General features: G+C 36.9%; 1 protein-coding gene and 1 long non-coding RNA gene across 2 annotated transcripts in view; one reads left to right on the plus strand and one right to left on the minus strand.

Annotated features, from left to right (window-relative positions):
• Positions 1–3,729, minus strand: part of LOC107836394 (uncharacterized) — a 16,722-nt gene extending 12,993 nt beyond the window's left edge. Inside the window, exon 1 of the long non-coding RNA XR_001662279.1 lies at positions 3,660–3,729. This is a non-coding gene — a long non-coding RNA (uncharacterized LOC107836394). The remainder of the gene's footprint in view (positions 1–3,659) is intronic.
• Positions 1–6,138, plus strand: part of slc7a5 (solute carrier family 7 member 5) — a 21,301-nt gene extending 15,163 nt beyond the window's left edge. The window contains exons 7-10 of the mRNA XM_007553198.2: positions 557–653; positions 762–911; positions 2,182–2,359; positions 3,488–6,138. Of these exons, the coding sequence (XP_007553260.2) occupies positions 557–653; positions 762–911; positions 2,182–2,359; positions 3,488–3,543 (481 nt within the window). The 3' untranslated portion in view covers positions 3,544–6,138. The remainder of the gene's footprint in view (positions 1–556; positions 654–761; positions 912–2,181; positions 2,360–3,487) is intronic.
• The last annotated feature ends 8,937 nt before the right edge of the window (positions 6,139–15,075 follow it).

Below are 15,075 nucleotides of genomic sequence, written 5' to 3' on the forward strand. Positions count from 1 at the left end.
GCCTTTATTTTTAAAGACTTATCCCATGAACGAGCTTATTCAGGTGTGATTTTAATTTGATTTCTTATTTAATGGAAACATTGTGTTTTTGTTCAGCATTAGCAAGATATTAGGGGTGCACCGATGGCAGTTTTCTGGCTGATCGCCGATTACCGATCTTTAAGTAGCCTGACCCGATTCCGATTTTAGCTGATATCATTGTTTTTGTCTGAAATGTTGCTAAATACAGCAAGAAAGTCGTTGAGTTGGCATCAGTTGGGTGACTGTTTTTAACTGCAAACATGCAGACATGACCTGTTGGGCCGGTCTTCTCACACAGAACAAAAGAGGACAGTGTCTGATTTTTAGATTTTTGCTGAGGTAGATCAGATCAGGGGAGGAAATTGGCTGCACATGTAAGTATCGGCCGATCACAGATCTTCCACAATTAAACAAATTGGCTGGCCGATAAATTGATGCACCGTTACAGGATAAAAATTTGTGTTTATTTGACCTGGAAATGCAGCTTGAATAACTACCATCAGCTTTGGTTCGCTCATCTTCTCCAACCTCTCAGGTTATTCTTTGTGGGGTCGCGGGAGGGTCACCTGCCCAGCCTGCTGTCCATGATCCACCCCACGCTGCTGACGCCGCTGCCCTCACTCATATTCACGGTGCGTAATTGCAGTTTTTCTTTTGACGTTTTATTTTTACGTTAAACATGAAGTCTGTCAGGTTTAGACCAGCTGAGTAATCGATGCGATGCGCTCTTCTCTCTCCAGTGTTTGATGACGCTGCTCTACGCTTTCTCCAACGACATCTTCTCCGTCATCAACTTCTTCAGCTTCTTCAACTGGCTCTGCATCGCCATGGCGATTGTGGGAATGATGTGGCTCCGCTACAAGAAGCCCGAGCTGGAGCGGCCGATTAAGGCGAGTGAACGCAGAAGGACAGGAATGAGGAGAGCGATCGCAGTGTCTCGCTCACTCCCGTAAACTTCCTGTTAACTTTGGCAGCACGAAAACTTTCCTCTCTGTTCCACAAACAAAGATCTATTCAGAGCCGAATCAAACGGTTCGGCGCTGATCAAAGAGCAGGAATGAGGCAGGAAGCTCATCATCTGCAGGGTAGCTGTTGGTGTCTGCACGCTCGGTGGGTAGTTTCTGCTAAAGATTTCCCATCAGTCAGCCTCTGAAGTTACTGAAAAAGACGAGGGTCACTGAATCTGCCACGTGAAAAAAATCTTTAAATCTGACATTTTTCTCCAGAAAGTGAGATCTCCTAAACATTTCGCATCATTGACGCTGTTTGCTCTCAGATGCTCATCTGCCTTAAAGTCAGAAACCTGAGATTAAAGACAGAAATCTGAGAACAAAGTTTCCAGTACCTCAGTTTTTCCACTCTAATCCCGCTCTGAAGCAGCAACTGCAGCCTCTGATTGGCTGCCGTTTCTCGCGGTCTGCCTGTGCGCTCCGGTTGGCTGCTCTTGCCGCCCGTTGGCATGGCGCCGCGTGTCGCAGAAACTAGACGAGGCAGATGGACGGGCTGGAGCATCCTCTCCCTCTCCCCATGTTGTCCTCGTTTCTCTGTCACATTCCTGCTGCTCAGCTGGTTTCCAGTTGGACCAGTGGAGATTAATCTCACCGGTGAGGAGAGACGCAGCTGATTAACGAGCGGACGTTAACAGACAGACATTTATTACCGGGCGGCCTGGTCCTCTTCTAAGACCAGCAGCAGAAACGTCCTGAACCTGGAGCCTTTTATTCCCATTTTATCACTGTGAGGTGATTCATTCCTTATTTTAAGGGACATTTCCCTCTAAGGATGCAGATTGAACTGGAACTGGCAGATTTTACTCCTGAAGAGTTTGGGACTTGTTCAGTTGCCATGGTTCCCACACAGTCTGGAAAAGTCAGGAGGTTGATTGTTTCGCACACCTGGATAAATATGGAAAAAATATTTCAGTTTGTGGATTTTTTTTCCTGCCTTGTCCGTTGTGTAAATGTTATTTCCATCCATTCATAATCTGGGTCATGAAAACTGAGCAGGAAGTCAGGAATGTTTTCTATTAAAGGAACTCGTCCTGGACCTGTGAAGGTCATCAAAGGTGAACAGGTCTATATGGTCTAAAAAACAATGATTTGATCAGTTTTCATGAAAACCGGAGTCTCTGTTGAACCTGTTCCGTTTCCGCCGCTGCAGGTGAACATCCTGCTGCCGGTGAGCTTCGTCCTCGCCTGCCTCTTCCTCATCATCGTGTCTTTCTGGAAGACGCCGAAGGAGTGCGCCATCGGCTTCGGCATCATCGCCACCGGACTGCCCGTCTACTTTGTCGGCGTTTGTTGGAAGAACAAACCCAGGTGGATGACGCGCGGCATCTGTGAGTGAAATTATGAATCTGTTTTTCCTGGAGTGATGATGATGATGAAGGGGCTCAGAAGGATCAATCAAAGCAAAAGTTCATGAATCATAAAAAACATACACTTCAGTATGAATATATTTAAGATTAGTTACGTAAAGACTAAATAAAGTCAGTGAAGTAGGTGTAGGAAATATGTTTTTATTTTTACTAAAACAAAATTGAGTCATTATGAAATGCTTTTTTAAAATGGGTTTCTTTAGTTTAATAAATAATTTAAATTCACTTACAATACAATGTGCCAGGTCATAGCAAGTTAAAATAGAAATATATTTTTTAAATTTATTTATTGTTGCAGATATTCACTGAAATAACATTTGAAATGCATTTATTTACATTTTTTTATTTTGGTATGAAAGAAAAAAAATAATTTTAATAAAAAGATTGAGTTACAATTTTTTTCTCATTTTTATTTAGTTATTTAGTTTGTTTAGCACATATTGACTAAAATAACATTTGAAATATAATAATGTTTATTTTGGTGTAAAAAACATGAAATAGAGAGAGAGTTGCACATTTATTCTTGTTTAAAAATAATTTATTTGTTTATTTTATTTCACAGATATTCATTAAAGCAACACTTGAAATTTATTTATTTCAAGTTTCCTTTTACTTTAAAGGAAAAATGAACTAATTTGTATAAAACAAAAACTGACAATTTTTTGACATTTTAAAAGTGATTTGCTGCGTTAGCTATGTTTTAAGAGTTGATTATTTATTTACTTTAACTCTTTGATTTATTAAATGTTCAGAAAAACATTGTTTTAAGGAAAGTAGTGTACTGTTAAACAGATATGGGATTATAAAAACATTACCTTTTAAAACAAAAAAATGAAAGGAAGTCTAAACTCATTTCAACCTATTTTTTCCTCCAGATTATTTTTCATTTTTATTTATTTACAATAAAATTTTCATGCTATATTTGAGTCTAAAATAATCCAGCAGCATTCAGTTAAATTAAATATTAAATTAAATAAATATTTCTGCTGATTTTATTTGGGGGTTTTTTACTTTTCTGTAGATTTTCTGGTTGAATCTGAGCAGAAAATGGCGGAAACTAACACAGACTCTGGTTTGTTGTGTTTGCAGTCACGACCACCGCCTGGTGTCAAAAGGTCATGGAGGTCGTCCCTCAGGAGTCCTAAAAGACCATCTGCCTTTTTTTTTTTTACTTCTATTTTTTATTTGGCCTCTGATGTCACAGAAGATGAAGTTTGAACTCAGCTGACGTTTCTCTAACCCCGCTCTGTCTCAGACTAACACACACACACACCCATGTTGTGCAGACTGCTGATAAGGACCAAGTCTTCATCGTTGTCTTGTTTTTATGTTGCCATGGTGATTCAGACGTTGTTTTTACGTGTTTTTAGTGCAGTTATGAAGTTTGTATTTTTTTAGCTGTTATTTAAATGTTTTTCCGGAGCCTGGTATTGTGTCTGGGTCGCCGTGGCGCTCCTGACCTCTCCTGACCTCTCCTGACCTCTCATGGTGCATCTGAGGCCTAACAGAGGCGGTTTCGGTTAGTTTCTGTTTTGTGGGTCATTTCATTTTTTTACATCTGAAGGATTCAGGTGTTTTCCGTTCAAAGCCCGCGTCTCATTCGGTTTGTGAGCTGTGAGGTCACCAGGGGTCACATAAGAGGCGCCGCTTCAGGCCGCGTAAGCCCAACACTCGGTGTTATCAGGGCGGAGCGGAGCTGGTTTAAGATAAAATCAGATACAATTTTTTGTATTTTTTCTCAAACTGACAAACATTTTTTATGAGTTTGTTCTGTTTTTGTTGTTTTTGGTAAAACAAAGGCCTTTGCCCACCACGTCTGTGTTTGGTGTTCAATATGAACATTTTTCATTCTGTACAAACATCAATATATGTGACGGTTTCCTTCCAAGCAGTCAGACCTTAAAGCTGCAGTACGTAACTTTATTTTATTTTTTTTTAAATAAATGTTTTTTTTACATATTTGATCAAACTGACCATGTCCTGATTGTTCAATATGAGACAGATAATCTGTGAAAAGATCCATTTCCTCCACCTCATACATGTGCGACACACGTACTGTCTGAAGAAATTCGCCGCCCTCAACCAAAAACAACCAATCAGAGCCAGGAGGCGGGTCTTAGCGCTTTCGATCATTCTCATGAATGCGCTTCTAAATGTCCTAATGGTGGAGAAACAACTTACTGTTTCAGGAAAACCGTTTATCTCATATCTTTGGTGGCCATACTAACTAGCCTTAGCATTCATAACAGGCTCTGCTGATTGACTTGATTGACAGCGCAAAGTCCTGCTTCCTGGCTCTGATTGGTTGTTTCTAGTTAGCACTGAGAGAAAACAGAGGAGCTTGATTGTTGTTGTTTTTTTCACAGATTATTTGTCTCATACCATTGTTTCAAGTCTGTTTTTATAAAAGTTTCATACTGCAGCTTCAAGTGATATTCTGGAGTTTCCTTTCCAATGTTTTTATTTAAACTACTTTTTCATTCATTCCTTTGACTTTTTTCATTTAAAATGTAAATTCTGCCCACTTATTTATTCATTTGTCACTTTATGTTTTGCAAACCACCTTCCTTTCTCTTTCGTTTCCGTTTTTCTTTCATTCACCAATAACAGAAACAAAGAGGTTTGCACTGTTTGGTCCTTAACTCTGACCTTTCACCCAGACAGACATTAATCAGAAACCAGATTTAAATTACATCTTTAGGCGCTTTCTTGTCAGCCATCTTGTTTTTATATCCCCATTTCTTTGGCTGAATCTTTTTCTGAAGATGATACAGTTTGACACAAAAAAAACAAAAATACTGAAAGATCTAGAAACCTGTAGATCAAATTACACTTAATACAAAGCTAAATATTATAAACTGATGTTTATTTAGGACGGTGTAAGCTGGGTGTCAGCCAGACTGAAGATTTATCCCTAATATTGAACATTTTTGCTTCATTTCATTCCTCCAGGAGCTAAACTGAGCACAAAAAGTCAAGAAGTTCCTGTTTGGTTGATTCATTTCTGCTTGGTATTAAATCTGAACACTGCTGGTTTATATTATTATTTATATTTTTTTCTTATTTTTTATTACTACATGATATTATTATTTATTTTAAAAAGTAATACAGTTTGTATTGCTTATGGCTAAATTGTATTTACTAATAATTAACTCTTTGTGAACAAATGAGCAGTTTCTCCTTGGAGACCAATAAAGTCTATTCTACTTTAAATGATTTATTTCCTGTAAATGAGCCACATTTGTAAGGAAAAATCCATTTCTTGGTTTGTGTTTAGAATTTTTGGGTCAAAATCCTCTCTGATCCAGATGCTAAACAGTTTTTTTAATGACTCCAGCTTTGTTTGGTTTATAGGATTGGATTATTGGCCAACTTCCTGCAAATGCTGGTTACCGTCCCACAGTAATGTTTGACCGTGGCAGTGACCAGCATGAGGAAGAGACTCAGGCCAGATTCGCTTCTCCAGTCTAAGAAACAGAAATCCAAATGTTTGGATTTCTCTGATGGTTTGAGGTTTATTGCCAATAGGCTTTGTTAAAACCAAGGAAAAAATCGACCAATCAGACGTTCCCTGACGTTTTGTGCTCATTTTTACATTTAAGCATCCAGATCCAAACCTGAATCCAAGCTGATTCACTTTGTTTTCCAGCACGATGCACTTTATAACAAAGTATGCTAAGCAAAATGAAGGGTTGGTTTGATCTTGTAAATTAAAATAAACCTTAAAGTTTCTCCTTATTTAATTCATCTGATTTTCCCAAACTGCTGGAGGTTGTTATTATTTGTGTCTAAGTTACACGTTGGTGTGCAAAGGCCTTTCAAGTGTTGGTGGGGGTGAAAACGTCAGAACTCAGTTCAGATCAGAAAATCAACCGTTAGTTTTTTATTTAGTGGTTTTATTTCACACACAATGCCGTTACTTTCTTAGCCGTAATGTTATTAACGATGAACGCCTCCTGACCAAAACGTGCACAAAGTGTCACCGTAGACGCAGGAGGCAGTAATGAGTTAAAACTAGAGGTAGAAAACCTTCCTAACACTCCAGCCATCAGAAAGCTAAAAGAAAAGGCTAGGATGGCAGACTAACATGAGTAAACTGTAGAGAAGTTTATTTATTTATTTTTAGATTTCTTTTATCGTTTCTAGTCCCTCTAATTTGTTTACAGGGCATTTTTTTAAAAAGTGCTGTTCAATAAATTCATTTTTTTTTCCACTCTTGTGTTCTTTTGTTTATTTTTCAAGTTTTCTTTTGAATTATCATTAATATCTGGCAGCTTTTCTAACTACAGCTTGGTCATTAGATGCTCCTAAACTGTGTGAAATTATACAGTTTTTTTCTTTCCAAGCTCCAAATGAGCTTGGAAAGCAGATGACGGAAAACAGTTTTTTTTAAAATCCCATTTTCAAAGTTAGAAATGCAATTTTTGAATATTATTTGACTCTAAAATGTTTTTAATACCGAATATGAACCAGACATTATTACTTTAGTTTTAGAAATAAATTAGAAATTAGGTTTTATGTCATACAGAATATAATATAATTTAATTATAATTTTCTTAATGCAGTTTAAGTAAATGGAACATAAATATATTATCATTCTGTGATGCTGGTTGATGGTTTTTACAGAGAAACTGACTCAGATTGTGACTTTTTTTTTTTTACCTTTTTGTTGTTTGATTTCAGATAACTAAGCCGGTCTAGTCAAATATTGACACAGAATGAAGAAAATTAATTCCAAGCTCCAACTTAAGCTGTAAATCTAATTAATTTCAATCCAGTTTTTATTTTTGTTTCTGAATCAGCATCTGCTCTTTACATTTCACGTCCAAATCCAAAAAGTAGCAGAATAATATAAAATATAAAGTTAGAAAAATGTCCATGTATCTTTTAGATGTTTATTATAAAATAATAATGAAGTATCAGTTCAAGAGTCAGCGCTCGGGTTCACTGCTGCAGAACCTGGATGTTCTGCCAGAAATCTGATCTGTGAGGAATGTAAACAGCTGATACAGACCTGCTGCTGCTGCTGCTGCCGCTGCTGCTGCTGCTGCCGCTGCTGCTGCTGCCGCCGCCGCCGCTGCTGCTGCTGCCGCCGCTGCTGCTGCTGCCGCTGCTGCTGCTGCTGCCGCTGCTGCTGCTGCCGCTGCTGCCGCCGCTGCTGCCGCCGCTGCCGCTGCTGGACGTCAGGCTGAGGGTTAAATCGGATCATGGAGGAACCAGATTCACTGTATTCAGAGTAGAAACTCACAGAAAGAGGTTTGAACTGGAGATGAGTGGAAAAGTTTAACTTGAATTTGACTTTCTCTACTTTTAAATCTCAGTTTGATAAAAGCTGAAAGTTACATGAAATGAATCGCCTGGCAAAAAATTTTGCAACTACAAACTTTGATGTATTTCACCTGAACAACAAACTCAAACTAGAGAAAGTTTTCTACAAATAATCTGAGAAGTGTGGCATGCATTTGTATTCAGCTTTGCACATGTGGCCCATTTCTCTTTGCAGAAGAGCTCAAACTTTGTCAAACTGGATGGAGAACATCGGTGAGCATCTGGTTTCAGTTGGATTCAGGTCTGGGCTTTGACTGGGCCATTCTAAGACACTGATCTAATCTATGCTACCATAGCTCTGGCTGCACTGAAAGAACAAAACAGGCGATCAAACTGAAGAAAATTGAGTTAATTTGTCACAAGTAATTAAATGAAGTTCATCCAAGTGACATAAATAAAGTTTGACAAACTTAATTTGATGACATGTAACTACTTTTTTAATGGGGCTCTGCCCCAGTCTCCAGTCTTTTTCACTTCTATCATTTTATTTTATTTTATCTCCATCAACTCTGACCAGCTTCCACAGCATGATGCTGCCACCACCATGTTGCACCATGATGACGGTTTGTTCAGGATAATATGCGCTATTAGTTTTCCTCCACACTTTTCAGAATTTTATATGTAAGTAATTTTGAAAATGATGCAAAAATCTTTTCAAGTTTCATGATTACGCTCCAGTTTGTTTTGATCTAAAATCCCAATAAAACAGGTTCGCTGTTCTAACGAGACAAATGGTAAAATGTTAAATTAATGTGAATGCCTTGAATAATGTGATCATGTTTGAGTAAATTATAGTTTCATGTCATTTATTTTTCATAGGTTCAGTAAAAGAAAATGTGTTTTTATGGCCTGAAGTGCCTGAAGATTCTGTCTTTAAACTCGATTATTTGTCATCCATTTTGTTTCAGAGCAGCTATGTGCTTGAAGGATTCATACTTGGCTTAACTTACATAAAAATCACACTTTTCTGGAAAAGGTTCCCTGAGGAGGGTGAAAAAAGTAAACATAGAAGTAAAGTAAAAAATAAAAACCTCTAAAACATCCACTGGATAAGTATTGATAAATATTACTGTCTGTTTTGGGAATAAAGAGACAGATTAAATTCTAGGTTCGGCTCTGCATGAGTTCAGTACGGAAAGCTGAAGTTTCCTTTAAAACATTCTGAGTTAAAATGTTCTCAAATGATTTCAAAATTCTTTAAATAAACATTAAAATCATAGTAATTATGAAATCCTGTTTAACTTTGAAGTTGATCATCATTATTAGCAGAAAAAAGTAAATCTTTTTTCTGGTGCTGGATGATCTTAAGGTGGATGAAGATGTAATTTATTGTGCTGGTAGATCTAATGTGACGTTTAGATTTTTCATTTTTGTGTCTTACATGCTGGAAATGTGTTTTTCTTCTACACTGTGACTCAGAAGTGCTCCTCTGGCCTTTTAAATGTGCAGAAATGACCAGATATTTACAGAATCTTTGCATTTATCAGACATCATGTCTTACAGACTGCACACCGTGGTTCACTTCCTGTTTTTATCTCTATTAAAATGCTTCTCAATCTCTTCTTTGGCCTCTTCACTGAAGGAGACAGATAAGAATAGGAACTAAAGACTTAAACGTTTGGTGGAGTTTCTATCTTTCCTTCATCAGTATCACATCAGTGCATTTTGATTTTAAAGTGGGTGAAACTTTAACACTAATAGAGGTCAGTTTGTGGCATGACCTCTGACCTCAGCCCCATTGAATCTTTGGATGTTTAACAGTCTTCAGGCCAGTAAATCAGGAAGTTTAAATGAGGCCCAAATACTCAACCAGAACGGAGCCAGAAGCCTGATGAAGGATGCAAAAAGTTTGTAGTTGAAGTTTTAAGAACTTGTTTTGGAGTTTTGACCAAATATTTAAAGGTGACTGTCTAATTTTTTAAACTTTATTTCACGTCTTGCACAGAAAACCCACAATAAGCTCCAACAGGTTGTCACATATCTTATTTTTAGAAATAGTTCCTGCTGAATGTTGCATATTTATGTGTTCAACAAATTAACTTGTTTTAAGTTGAAACAAGTACAAGTTTCTCTTAAATAACTGTGTTCAGACGAAGATAAATCACAGTAGTTGTACTCCTTTTTATTTTTAAGAGATTTAGTTGTTTTCTCAATTTACAAACACAAAAATTTTTCTCCATGAAGCAAAAAAGTGAAACCAGCTCCATATTCAGACTGAATATACAAACTATTCAGACATGAAGTGGTGCTGCCTGTAAGTGGTTATGAATGCAATAATCTTAATCCTGTCAAATATTCGGAGCATTTAATGCAGCAGGGGTTGAATCGTCTGGACCAGGGTCAGTTTATCCGTCTCGTGTTGAAGCTTAAGAATCAGATTAAACCAAACAGCAAAGAAAACATGACCTCAGAGTTTCAAACTGTTAGTTTCAGAGATGCAACATGTTTTATAAAGAAAGATTCCTGTCAATAAGTCATATATATTGAACTTCATAAATGCTAAATTAATTTATGCTTTTTATACATTTAGAACTAACTAGTAAAAATAAGAATTGCTAAAAGTTGCAGTGAGGCAGATAAAAGTAGGTAAAAGTTTTAAGCTGCCAAAGAGAACAAAATTTATTTAGATTCTGCATATAAAAAAGTTTAAATATTTCAAAAAATATATTAGAACTGAAATTACTCACCTGATCAGGGATCAGAGATGAAAACTACCTTAAGATAAATCTGTTGGAAAGCATCTTTTAATAATATGTTTTGCACAACATTGAAATCAGTTGAAATATGCAGAAGTAGTAAAGAGCCAGAGAAAAACTGATGTTTTTTTATGTAATTAACTGTTTAAACTCCTGCAGAGTTTACAGTGGCAACATCTGCTGACAATCCACAGTGATGCATTTAAGTACCATTTATAAACTACGTAATCCACACATAATCTCTCTGGCTCACATTTTATCCCCTTGTTAAAACAGCTGGATCAGTTGACTCCTCCACCTTCAGTTCAGCTTATAGAGTCTCTTTTTTTCTTGTTCTTGGAAAACTTTAGTTTTTTCTGTTCCTGGACCAAATGGTTGATTTCTCTGAGACACTGGAACAACTCGTTACCAAAGAAATCTGTTGGTAGCAAATAATGCAACATTTCCTAATTTTTCTTCGACTGTTCACTGGGATTCAGAGCCATTGTTTTTTGCACTTTTTCTGCTCTCATTGTTCCCACACTCTGTCTCAAAGCAGCTGCGGCTCACGAAGGCTGTGTGAGGAAAAGCCAGATAAAAAGTATCAGCAGCCCCTCAAACCTTCTGCAGCCGAGGAGAATGTGACCAGAGGTGAGCTCTGCTTTCTGCTTCCCTCTACAAACAGATGCAGCGAAGGAGCCGTGCATGCAGGCGCTGGGTGGAGAGGTCGGATCAAACAGCCACATTTCTCTATTGTTTTTCAGGTTTACAGAGGAAAACGAAGCTCAGAACAAACAGCTCCTGCTCTGTTTGATGTTTAAAAACCTTCTATTTTTTCCAGAGGAAATCTTTAGAGAGAGATTCGTGTTCAATCTGTTTTTTAATCTTGCAGCCTATCATCGTCGACAAGGCAGGAATATTAAATGGTTCAGTTGCCTTCACACTGCAAAAATAAGCTTTAAGACAGAAAATATCTGACAAGATGAGACATTTTTTAAACAAAATTACTAAGGGAGAAATAATTTTTCACTGCAACAAACTCAAGAGGATGAATCTACTGGTAATTACCATCATACAGAAACCTCCTACTGTTAAAGGTCAATTTAATCCAATTTGAATATCTGAGAATATCTGTAATAAATGAAAATTATTAAATACATTCTATACACAAGAAGTTGGTTCAGTTAATTCTGATCATCTTGAGTTTTTAAATTTGGGAAACGTGTTTCCATCTCCCCTTTAGCACTTTTTTTTTGGGGAAATTTAAAAGCCAGTTTAAGCGAGTGCAAAAACTTTTTTTTTTTTTTTTTTTTGTCAAACTGGGAATGTTATTTTGAATTGTTGCAGTTTCCAAAAACATTATCTAATGCAATGCTTCATAATAAAAAAAATGAAAAAACAAGGTTAGTGAAGATTTTTCAGTTTGTTTTTGCAAACACTTTTAGCAATGTCTACAGCAGTTTTTAATATTTTACAGTATATTTGGTTTTAAAGTTCTTTGCAAAATATTAATTTGTCTTGAACGATACAGCTAACAGCTACAGGAAGTGAAAAAAAGAAGGGTTAGGGTTAACCCTGCACTTGTTTGAAACATTCTTTGGAAATTAGTCAGAATGTTTATTACATACTTTTGTTCATTTAATTGCCATAAATTGGTTGTAATGAGTCTGGTCTACAGTTTTTAATGTTGGTGTAAAATCATGTTAAACATAATATTTTGAATTTTATCTTTTTATTGTGTCAGAGTGTAGTTTTATCTTCATTCACTGAAGGTTTGTTTGTCTGGGTAAGAGCGGTGAAGGCAGGAAATGATAAAAAAAAAAACACTGAAAAGGTGAAAAAGAACTTTAAAACCAGAAACAGATGCAGAATTTACCCCAAAAGGACTGAAATGAACAAATAAAACATAAAGAAAGAGGGAAAAACAATAAGCACCAACAGTCCAAAGACAGGCAGAAATGTGAAAAAACATTAGTGATTATTTTTGTCTGTTTCGAGGTTGATCTTTGATCATATAGACGGGTTTGGGGGCTCAGAGGGGCTGCAGGCACCTATTGTCTGATTATTTATTTACTCCCCTGTCCAAAGTCTATTCCAGTCAAATAAACACAAACAGAACAAAAACCAGCAGTGAGATTCTCCTGGAACAACAAGGCAAAGCAAATAATGATTATTTTCTTACAGGAACACAGAGACAAAGCTGCAGCTGGGAGATTTTGACCTTTGAACTTTTCACCAGTTCAGAGCTTCAGGAGAGACGGATTTAGTCTTCAACCCGGGACTGAAATACAAACAAAAACCCATCAAAGAAGGAATCAATAACTAATGTGTTAAAATGTTTTAAATTATAAAAAAGAAGCTTTTATTTCATAAAGAGACAAACCAAACAGGAAGTCAGACCTTTATTAGAATCTAAACAGACAAATCAGATTTAAATATTTTAAGTTTTTAAGTTAAAGGTGAAGAATCAGAGTTTCACACTGATCAAAAAAACTGATTCAGTTTTTTATGTTCAATCCATCCATCCATCCATCCATCCATCCATCCATCCATCCATCCATCCATCCATCCATCCATCCATCCATCCATCCATCCATCCTTGTGTAAAGACTGGCCTCCTGTTCTTAGTTAGACAGTAAATACTAAACATTCACATATTTTGTTCTCATTATAACATTTATGGTTTTATTGTGTAAATGAACTAAACTGATGATTAATTGTGTAAACAGTGACAGAAGCTCAGAATAAATCTGTTCAATTTGAAGGAGGGAAAGAGTTTCAATCCTGAACAAATTGAGGATTGATCGCAGCTGTGGGATCTGTTTACGGCGTGTAGATTGTGTGTTTGTGTTCCTGCTCGGTCGGAGGCGTGCGTCACTTAAAAACCTTCATCATCACCGGGAAAGTGATTTCCTGTCCTGCCGGGTTATCGATCCCCATCTCCTCCCTCAGGCCGTTATTCTCCTGCTGCATCGTCGCTCACGACCTGATGCTCAGACTAACGGGCCTGATGCCCGCTGACGCAACACTGATGAGTCACACTAGTGTAAGTGTAGGTGTGTGTGTGTGGACGCAGGTGTTATCCAGCCATCTGCTCCACTTACAGCTGAGTGAGAAACGTTTCCATGTTCACAGGTCAGATTTCCTGGAAATCTCTTGAAGAAATTTGAAAAGACATTTCTCTTAAACAACAACAAAAAAAAAAAAACTCTGAAAAAAGAAAACAGTTGACCCATCTTAAAAAAAAAACAAGTTAATTTGTTACAAGTAATCAAATTAGGTTTATCCTAGTAACTTTTTCAAGTTTATTAAAGGGTCTGTATTATGTAAAATTGACTTTTTTTGGCTTTGTTTCTAATATTATTCTCACATCAAAAACATACCTGGAGTTTTGCTTTGATTCTTTCATGATTGCTTGAGAAATTTTTTAATCTCCATGGCAACCATTCAGCTGTGCAACACACAGCCGAATTGATGTTTTTGTGCCAGAATGAGGTGATTTTTCAGCTTCATCAAAAGTTGTGTATTTTGTAAAACTGCAATGGAAACTTTTTTTTGCATTACAACAACCGAAAGTTTCTAGTGGTGGAAAAGACAAAGAAGGCAACAGGAAGTGGTTGGAGGATGATGACGCAGCGTCTTTTTAATAACTTAATGCGTAAACATATCCATTTCCAAATTTATTGATTTTAATTTTGTTATGAAATTGTGGAATATTAGCTGAATATCTACAAAGTTTTGCAAACATTTGTAACAGAAACGCAGCTGTTGGTTGCTCAAACCTCATGTGATGTCATTAGATATTATCTTGAATGAATGGCAATATCACAAAAAGCAGCAAACAAAAATAGAAAAGCAGACCAAGAAATACTTTGTTGTAGTTGACTTTATCTGAAGTGAGTTTTCAAGAGCTTATTTTACAGTCTGGCCTGCAGCTTTAAAGCTTTTGCACAGTTCTGTACATAAATTGAAGCTTGATAAAAATATCCGAATCTCCTCCAGCAGCGATCTCAATCATGTTAATTCTGATGATCAAAGCTGCTTGTTGTATTTTTTACTCTACAAAGCAAAGCCACATCCACAGTTAGAGGGGAACAAAGCCTGACCTTTACTCAGTCAGTTGTGAAGAAGCCTGCAGCAGAGGGAGCAGTCAGGAGCGTGTGGAGCATCATGTGCTGTGTGCGTTTGCAGTCAGCTGATTGGGGATCCTGAAAAGGAAAAATGAAATTACAACATGCTGACAGAAGGCTGGAAAAGAGCTGTCACATCCAAAACCGTTCACGTGTGAAAATTTTACTTTTAATCTCCGTGAAGAGCTAAGAAATAATATGAAATGACTAGAGCGGATGAAAGATAAAACTAATACCTCACAGACAGTCACATCTATTAAACCATGACTGATGGATCACTTTCATATTGTTTTGGTGGGAGACCTTATCTCTGTAATTGTGGGGGGATAAATTAGGTCTGGAACCTGGAAAGCAATAAGAACACAGTGCTGCCCTCTTCTGGCCACTGTGGGAAGAGGGCAGCATCCAACTCGAACTATTTTCACAACCCAAAAAAAAAACCTCATCACAGAACTGAGAAAATCAGGCTAAATTAGGAGAAATATCCAAATTAGTTCAATAATTGGCTCTATAACCTAGACTAATGTTAGTTTAAAATGTGTGA

This window comes from Poecilia formosa, unplaced genomic scaffold (assembly GCF_000485575.1).
Source record: "Poecilia formosa unplaced genomic scaffold, Poecilia_formosa-5.1.2 Scaffold55, whole genome shotgun sequence".
In the NCBI taxonomy this organism is placed as follows: Eukaryota; Metazoa; Chordata; class Actinopteri; order Cyprinodontiformes; family Poeciliidae; genus Poecilia; species Poecilia formosa.